At 39.2% G+C, this 9,828-nt stretch overlaps 1 protein-coding gene across 1 annotated transcript in view; it reads left to right on the forward strand.

Annotated features, from left to right (window-relative positions):
- LOC138769988 (C-Jun-amino-terminal kinase-interacting protein 4-like) overlaps positions 1–6,980 on the forward strand; it is a 91,153-nt gene extending 84,173 nt beyond the window's left edge. Inside the window, exons 25-27 of the mRNA XM_069948794.1 lie at positions 237–374; positions 3,590–3,691; positions 3,771–6,980. Of these exons, the coding sequence (XP_069804895.1) occupies positions 237–374; positions 3,590–3,691; positions 3,771–3,880 (350 nt within the window). The 3' untranslated portion in view covers positions 3,881–6,980. The remainder of the gene's footprint in view (positions 1–236; positions 375–3,589; positions 3,692–3,770) is intronic.
- Positions 6,981–9,828: the final 2,848 nt, after the last annotated feature.

Here is a 9,828-nt window from a genome sequence, read left to right on the forward strand (position 1 = left end):
CAGCTTCTTTGTCACTAGTTTATACTACCCTTAAATATGGACACCATAAATCTACTGACAGAGTCTCTTTAAAGTCATGGCATCAGAATTCTGTGCACTACAGCTTATGGATGCTTCTAATAGGACAATAGGGAGATGCCATGTCCCCTTTATTTAGTCATCTGTATACCTGTATACCCTCACTAATAATTAAAAAATCAATGAAACGGTTGTAATTATTTGCTTCATATTTGTAGAAACAAATGAACAGGCAGGAAGAATCAAAGAAAATGAGGATATCATGAATCAAAGTGGCCCCTACTGTTCCCTGGAGTGCGCACAAGTCTCGTTTCATGGTCACAGAGATTCCGTGAAATTCTTTGCATGTGTTCAAGGTAAGAATCAATTTCCTATTTAACCTGCGAAAAGTATTATAAAAAGCTCTAGATACCTTCCCAGTTTTCTCTTTATTGTTCATTGGCTCTCTAAACAATACTAAGCAACTCTCTATATAATCTTCATTGCAGATTTCTGTTATCCCTTCGTATAGCAGGTAGTGCAGGGTGCACTACTATGGTTGTGTATACTCTCTTTGTCCATCAAGACAAACATTTTAGCTACAGCCATTCATTAAAGCAGGGATGAGGTACAGTACATTCAGCCCTCCAGCTGTTGTAAAACTACTATGCCCATCATGCCAGGACAGCAAAGTCTTTTACTAAAGAGGAAGCCTGTTAATGGGGGGATTACTGTGCTTTTAGCCTTGATACCAAGTATATAGTAGCACAGTGCGACTCGCACACTTGCCTGATAATGTTGCTCTTAGGGATTAACATCTTTACTTGCCCCGAGGGCTGCCAGGGAAACATATATCCAACTTATGCAGCCGTGGGGAATCAAACAGTCATTGTTCGGGTTCGAATAACTTTACTGAACCTGAACATTTTGACAGATCCGCTCACCACTACTTGCCTCAGCAACTGATCACCAACCCTGTGCCGTGCAGGGGGCTGAACGCTTCTCTATCACGGGGACTGCCATAGCCGAGCACTGCACAGGAAGAGGCTGCTACTTCTTATGCGATCGGGTGGCCAGGAGTGTTTGGGGACTTTAAGGGGTCTAGTGCAAGGACTTGGGGCTCCTGTCAGGATGGGGGGGGGGCTGTTCACTACACTGGACAGAACTTCTGATGGGATCGGGTAGCTGAATTTTGGGCAGAAAAGCACAGGAATGGCCATTACATGTAATTTCTACATATACTGTGCCCCCTGCTGGATTCTGCAGGTATAGGCTGGGGATTTGTCTTTTTTAGACAAATTTTATGTGTCACTGTCGTTAATTTTTTTAAAGCAGAAATCAATAGTCCAGGCGATTTTAAGAAACTTTGTAATTAGGTTCATTAGCCGAAAAAAGCATTTTTATCATGAAAAAGCAGTTTGAAGCTCTCCCCCCTGTCTTCATTGTTCTCCTATGGAGAGAGCTAAATAAAACACCAAAACAGGACAACAAAGAGTTAATCTACAAATACATCACCCTCTATCTCCTCTGACAGTCACCACTGACCTCTCTGAGCTCTGATTACAGCTGTCACTCAGCTCCATGCCTGTAATCCTCTGTTATCTGCTTTCTGCTGCTATCCCTCCTCCCCCCTCCCCTCTCCCTAGAACAGACAGGGTTGTGCCTGATGCAACAAGTCACAATTTCCTGATATTTTGCAGTGGATGGAAAAGAGGAGGGAGGGGGGACCTGGGAAAAGGCTTTTTAAATGCAGATAATGGCATATTTGGCTAAAAAACCCAATTACAAAGTTTCTTAAAATCGCCTAGACTATTAATTTATGCAAAAAAAAATAAAAATACGACAGTGACTCTTTAAGCCTGCCTGATCTAGTAAATTGAGGTAAGAAGCACTATATGTGTATTCCCCATAATTAGTGTATATTAGGAATTTGTCTAACTGTGCTTATAAAATAACATGTTAAAAAATAGTTTTTGGCCAGATAATAAAAGAAGATAAAGAGAACAAAAACAAACAAGCAAGTCAAAAACATTAAAAAGAAAACTGATCCAATACCACTGATTTGTGAGCGGCAAAAGTATATAAACCAAAAAGGGGTCATTCACACATTCCGTGCACGGTCCGTAATTATGGACGATGTGCTGCAGACCGGAATTGGAAACTCCTGGCAAGCAGATAGTTTGAAAGTGAAGTCTGTCAATGTGATGACAATCAGTTGGGAGGAGGTGACCTGTTTTATTTACAGAACAGGGAGTCTGATCTTCACAGCACAGCTTTGTGCATGCTGTAACACCTATCCACAAAAGAGGTTTTTGAGGACCTCAGAAGTAGACACTTTCATGCTCATCAGGTTGGAAAGGGTTACTTAACCATCTCAGACAAGTTATTACCAGACCAGTCAGATTGTGTGCAAAAGCAGTTTTTGCAATTGTGTTATACATGAGAGGTGTAATTAGTTGGGATGGCCAGTAGATGTCAGTATATATCTAAACAAGGTGAGTGGATTTATATATAAGAAACACTTTATAACTTCTCTCTGAGGAGAACACAGTGTACCATATAGCGTAATTACTGAATGAATAAATGAAATCTCTGCAGGACGTGGTTCACAACTAGGTACAAGGTAATATACTCACAATTTGTCCACATGCAAAAAAAAATCTGATGATCAGTGTCTACTTGTAAGCATGAAGTTGTAGCAAAGAGAATCTTTATTAATTACATATTTAAAAACATTATAAAAAGAGAAAAACCAAACATTAAAAGAACAGTGGCTATTCAGGAGGAGATAACAAATAATATTTAATTACACAGGCCGCAATCCTTGAACAAAATGACATAAATGGGCAGATAAAATACATAGAAAATTCATAGGATAGACATCATACATGATTACAGAATATAAAGTGCTGGCGCATAAAAGGTACTGATAACATCACTATATCAGGAGTCTACCCCACTCAACTTAGGGATCCAGCAACGTCTATACCTTTTAAAGCTTTTCTCGTGACCAACCTCCGGGACGCCACCGCCTTGATGCACGTTTCCTTGCCTTCATCCAGGGGTTGAACAAAATGTGCGTTGGGCTAGTGGCGTCCTGGAGGTTGGTCACGACAAACTCTTCAAAGGAATAGATGTTGCTGGATCCCTAATTTGAGTGGGGTACGAAATATATACAGTTTTCAGTAGATAGACTCCAGATATAGTGATGTTATCAGTACCTCTTATGCACTAGCACTTTATATTCTATAATCATCAATGATGTCTATCCTCTGAATTTTCTATGTATTTATTCAGCCCGTTTATGCTGTTTTATTTAGGGATCGAAGCCTGTGTAATTAAATTATTTGTTATCTCCTCCTGGTTAGCCACTGTCCTTTTAATGTTTGGTTTTTCTCTTTTTATAATTATGTTTTTACACATGTAATTAATAAAGTTTCTCTTTGCTACATAAACTCACCTTATTTTGTTTTTTAGGTACAAGGTAAGTAGAATGAACCACAGACAAACCACTCCCACCTACAGCTACATAGCATAAACAATTATAATATATAGCAGGATTATAATAATACTGAAACCATGTATTCAACAGGTTGCATCAACCCCTCTTTGCCAGGAGGGGGCAGCGAAAATGCAAGAAACTCCAGCATGTTAGTAATGAGTGGAGGGGAAGGATACATCAACTTCAAGATCGGTATGTAAGGAGTTATGATGGATAGATGATCCCAGTATATTAACTCCACCATGTTATATGTTTTTTTTACTTTATATAGGTGATGAAACTGGAGACACAGATGAAGGTTATGGAGATCTTCTGCAAACAAATCCAAGATACAGGAGATCAGAAAGAAGCCATCTTATTGTTTGGCAGATACAATCTTAATAATAGGACATTGAATGACATTGAAATACACTGACAAGATGGACCTGTTCTGTAAAATTTTAACGTTTCGATTACTGTTTTGGTTTTTTTCGCCTGCTTCCTAGGCCCCATTCCTACCATGTTTTTGTACACACACCATTCTTTACATCATCTTAATGTCGGCAACATGTTGAAATGGGATGCCAATGTATAGCCTAGCATGTCCATTGACTTCTATGGGCGGAACGTGGTCTAATTTTGACTATGTTTTGTCTTTCCTGAACGTATCCTTTATCATTTTTGTGTCCCAAATGGATAAAAGATATGTTCAGGAAAATTAAAATAAGTGGGCACATATGGTTATTTATCTGCATCCCATTTTGACAGTCTGTCTAGATACCGGCCTGTGTGTGCACCAACACATAATGTGACTGGGGCCTTACTGTAGGTATAATGCATCTGCCTTAATGTATAACCTGACATTCTGGGTTCTGTGCAATTTAAATCTCTGGTATAACATATAGCTGTGCCGTGGATCTTATTTATTTTATTGTCTACCAGAGATGTCCCACAGTGATGCTCTAATGGGTTGTATTCTGTCTGTCTTTTTTGTTTTTTTTCCTTACTATTTTTGAGCTTGAACAAATGCGTATGGCATGTCTGTAGTACAACTGTATATGAGTTTATTTTTACTAAGTTTGAGACATGCTAAATATATGTACAGCAGAGGGATTCTCAGCACAGATTGGGGTGACATATTGTACAAAATAAGTTTCATCCAGCACTAAATCCACATTTTTTTGGTAGAAATCTTTATATCCTGTTATTCACTGGTAGTAAGTTTAAACTTGTACACTTTTTTGTGTGGAGGGTCTGTCCTGTTATGCACTGGTAGCTTGACCTCTGCAATAAAGCTATGTGTGTTCTATGGATTTGGTGCTGAATGAAACCTTGGCCTGATGGGACATCCTTCGACAATCTGAACAGCTCAATGGACACCCTAAGGGTATGTTCACACGTGCAGAGGTTGTATCGGATTTCACACTGCGAGTCTGGATCTGCATTCTCACAGCGGATTTTTCATTCCTTTGCAAAAATGTAGCCACTGCCTACTTAACCCATCAGCTGCCAGGATTTTAACCAGCTAATATATTATCTGCCCACGCTTCTGGCTCACTGGTGCCCCAATCAGCCAATCAGTGCACTGTCCTGTCTCAGCCACTGATTGGCTGAGCGTAATGTCAGTAACCTGAGAGTCGGAGAAGCAGGCGGGAGCAGCTGCTGGGTTAATAAGGCAGTGGCTACATTCTCGCAGCGGAATGAAAAATTTGCTACGAGAATGCACACCCATAGGCAATGACAGAACAGAGTATCGCAGCGGATTTCTCTAAGAACTCGCAGGGTGAAATCTGCTGCAAACTCTGTACATGGGAACGTACCCTAAATGTGAACAGGACATACGGAGTTGTTTCTCTATATTACATTGTTGCCATATTACTTTATTCTAGAGATTGTTGAGTGTCACAGAGGTGGAAACATTAGGGTTTTTCTAACAATTAAACCTATATTCTAATAAATGAACATATATTGGCAATTAAAATTTTTTTACTACCTTTTTGTTTTTATTGCTTTCTTTAATGCATTCAACTGTCTGCTGTGTTATCTTCATCAGCCCAACTTTTTTATTAGTGTACATCCTTGAATGGACTGCCTGTTTCTGTGAACACTCTAGCTGGGAATTTAGCTAAAGGTCCCCATACACTTAAGACTTTAGATTGCCAAACCTGCCGCTTTCAGCTGCTTTGGCTGTCAATATAAGATGGGCTCTCCCAAACAACTACAGATGGATGATGTTTGGTGCTGATAGGGGTTGGGTGTGATAGAGAGAAATAACTGATAGTTTGGCTGTCAGTATTGAAAGTGTATGGGAACCTTAACTCTCTTGCCCCTTACATTCTATAATTACCCCAATCAGATAGAGAGTGTACAGAAAGTCTGTTACAGGATGTACATCAGACAGTTGTGCTAATGAATACAACAGAGGAGACAGTTTGCATTAAAAGCAGAAGGAAAGCCAGAAAGACCATGGAGAGGTAGTAAAATCTCTTTAATAACTAATATATGCTAATTTATTACACAGTTGAAAATAGGTTACATTTTCGTAAAAAACACCTTTAAGGACATACACTTGCTATATGCCATTAGTATTTGTGCAGAGAAAATCCCTTTAAGTATTTATGGCTATAGGTACTTTTACTTTGTTGGAATTATGTAATGCATCTCATGTATACACTGTATGAAATTCAGCAGTGTTACTATCACTATATGCTGCTTATTCCTCCACAGGTTTGCAACCTCTTGATTGTATCAATGGTTTACAAAATTTAAAAATTTACTAAAGATTGTATGAGGTCTCAGGGCTCATTGATGCAGTACCTTAAAATTTACCAGCACATGTCACGCAAATGACTAGTCAGTTATGTGTAGCACTATAAAATGTGACAACTGACTATACAAGCACACACTGGACATTATTAATTCCTAGCATTCTGCTGATTCTCAGGTTTAGGATGCCTTTCGTACATTTTAAATGTCCTCATGAGCTGGACTATGTAATAGACACATGATTGATTGACTGACAGATAGCATCAACAAGACTTTGGCGTGTTCCTCTTTTCCTTACTTGTTCATGGGGAAAACAAATTGTTTGATTCCATCGAACATAGTTGACATTTAGTAAAGGAGACCCGTGCAAGTATTTGTACCTAATATTCAGTGTTAAAAGTGAGAAGTTGAACTAACATTACCAAAATGTCCGAGGATTATGTCTTGGTGAAGGAGCAGTGGGGATTCCTGAGTTAAGACCCCATCAGTTACCAATATTGCAGCTGTGTGTCGGAACAATCTGGAAGGTTTGTTGTCATTTTAATTCTCATTTGTTATAATATGGCGTATACTATGCTGGAAAATGTTAGGGCAAATGGAAATGTCAGAAATGTCTCTTATTTTTATATAGAGAATGTATAATTTATTTTATAAATATGCAGGGTAATGAATGTATAAATTCAGATCTGGACATATAGTAGGTAACGGAAATAATATACAAGTTTTCTCCATTCTTCATTTTCTGTTGTTTTATTTTCAAATAGTCATTCAGAGATTTTTTAACAGGTGATTTCTGTTACTAACCTTCCAAATATAAAAAATTTGACTGATAAAAAAAAATCGGGTGCTTTAATTAAATATTTTATGTTTCAATTCATGTGATGCATAATTTTTCTGCTGCAAAGTATAGTTATGATAGCTATAATGCAGTACACAGAGACCACTTATGCATTGCACACACAAAGATGAGAAGATCCTGCTCCTCTATATCTGTGTAAGTACTCCCTCAGAACCATCAGCAGCATGGATGACATTATAGAGCAGCACTGAGCAATGTAAGCTGTGAAGAGTGCACTGTGGTGAGATATAACACTAGACGTTTTAGAAGTTTCTCTGAGTGTCTTTGCCTCTTTCTTACTATCGAGTTTACTCCTCCTCCCCTCTTTATGCACTTACAGCAGTATATGGGCAGCATGTATCTTAATTTCCTACTAAAGGCCTTATTCCACTGATCAATTATCGTCTGATAATCGTCCTGTGGAATAGAAGGCAACAATCAGCCGACATCGTTCATGTCGGCTGATCGTTGCGCTGTTTGTCTTTCAAACATGTTGAAAGACAAACGACTCGTACAGCTATGATCTGCTGCCGTCACTCCGTGGAATAGGAACAGCAGCAGCAGACTGCTGCTGTATGCTATGGGCTGCCCGGACGATCTAGCGATCACCAGGGCAGCTCCCCGTGGCCCCTCCCGCACTCACCCGCTCACTGCTGCCGCATGGAATAGCGGCGGCGGCGGCAGCAGCGAGCGGGGAACGAGGAGCAAACGAGCGCTGACAGCGCTCGTTTGCTCCTCTATGTCGGCCAGTGGAATAGGGGCTTAAGCTAATAGTCTGTCTAGTCTCTAAAGACAGAGTGTTAGCAGTTTTCAGCAATAAGTTTAGGGGGGTGGGGGCAGAAGAAAAGGAGCCTAATAAGACATGTAGGACTCCCATAGAAAATACTTAAAATCTTAAAGAATCACATAGTATCCAAAGTAGAAATAAAATCATTGCTGTTCTGTCTCAAAAAAAAGTACCATATATGTCCTGGGGTTGTGTTTGGTATTAAAACTCAGTTCCATTCACTTTAATGGAACTAGCTGCAATACCACATAGAAACTGAGGACATGTATGCTGCTGTTTCTGGAAGAAACCAGCTATGATTTTTAATCTTGAGGTAGGGCATTGCAGAGCTTGGGGGAAAAAAAGTCTCAATCATCATTATTCCACACATTAACCCCTTCGTGGCCAAACTTCATTAATGCATAAATGTCCAGGTCACAGTGAAGCAGTGTTTTCCTTGCCTTTTAAAAGTCATAACACTCTTACTTTTTCACCTATGGGGCTGGTTGAGGGGGTCATTTTTTTGTGCCATGATTTATAGTTTTTATTGGTATCATATTGGTGCAAATGGGACTTTAGTTTTTGACCTCAAATAAAACACAGATCAATAATAAACATATGTATTTATTTTTTAAAGGTTTAATTCATCAGTAAACAAAAATGAAAGTTATATGAATTGCTGCAATTGTACTGATTTCAGGAATATAGATTACATGTCAGTTTTACTACAGGCCGAACAATATGATGAGCTCAAAGGCAATGTGCTTGATAATGCAAAAGGAGCTAAACCTGGAATACGGCTTTCTTCTTTTTTTAATCCCTAATAAAGGATACAGCATGTACAATTTTAACCTTACCCTACCATTGTTAACACTAATGCATTACGGACATACAAGTCCTTAGTCATTGTAAGGACAACAGTGTCTGGAATTCATTGTTGTATGGATATTGCTGGATATTTTATTATGGATTAAAGGAAGACATTTTTACAAATAAACTGGATTGTAGTTTTTGTTACTGCAGTCACAAAAATGTATATCTGCTGCCAAGTGGCATCACTACTGCTACAGATATAGAGCTGGAGTGTTTGTGTGTTTAATGCATTTGAGTAGCATGTTCAATATGTAGTATATCTTTAGGCTATGTTCACACTATGTAAAAACAACGACCATATTTTATAGCAACAGCTGCTGTTGTGCACAACAACACCATTGTTATGGAACAATCCCGTTCTTACCCGCTCGCTGTCAGCAAATATAGTAGTAACAGCAGCAAGCGGGGAACAAGGAGCAAGCGAGCGCTGATCTGACAGGTCGCCGTTTGCTTGCTCCTCACCATTGGCCCTTATAATAGGACCTTTCATTTTCTTTTGCCCCTTTTGCCACAGACCTGTCTGCCACATGATATTCCAGGAATGGATCATATCTCCTTCCCCACTATAATAAACAAAGCCAATGTGCAGTAGTTACTCACAAGGGCAGGGTAGTACTTGCCAGGTTGGTCCCATTATGGATTGTTAGGATTGTGTCTGTCCCTTTAGCTGTAAACTTTTGTATTGAACAGTTATTCTGGCCAGTAAAAAATACATTGCTTTATTAAAGGTATAATAATTTGTAATATAACTTTATAAAAATAAATAAATGTATACTTTTTGTTTATACTGTGAGAGTGGCAGCAGTAAGGGGAAACACAGGCCCTCTACTGTTACCATTGTTTGTGTCGGGAACTGCAGGAATGTCTTAAGTTCTGCAGTTCTCTACCCCCTGCCCCAATCGAGTGCTGACACACAGCGCAGGTTTGTATTTGGAGCATACTAAACCAAACATAAACAAAAATATCAAGACGAACCCCATTGAAGTCAATGGGAAACTCAAGCATTTTTGCAGGGCACCCAAGTTCGGTAGAGGGGAGGTCGTGTGAAAACCTGTCAACCTCAGAAAACGGATGAAAACACCAAGGAAATGGACAGGAAACATCAGG

This window comes from Dendropsophus ebraccatus, chromosome 12, assembly GCF_027789765.1.
Source record: "Dendropsophus ebraccatus isolate aDenEbr1 chromosome 12, aDenEbr1.pat, whole genome shotgun sequence".
Lineage (NCBI taxonomy): Eukaryota > Metazoa > Chordata > Amphibia > Anura > Hylidae > Dendropsophus > Dendropsophus ebraccatus.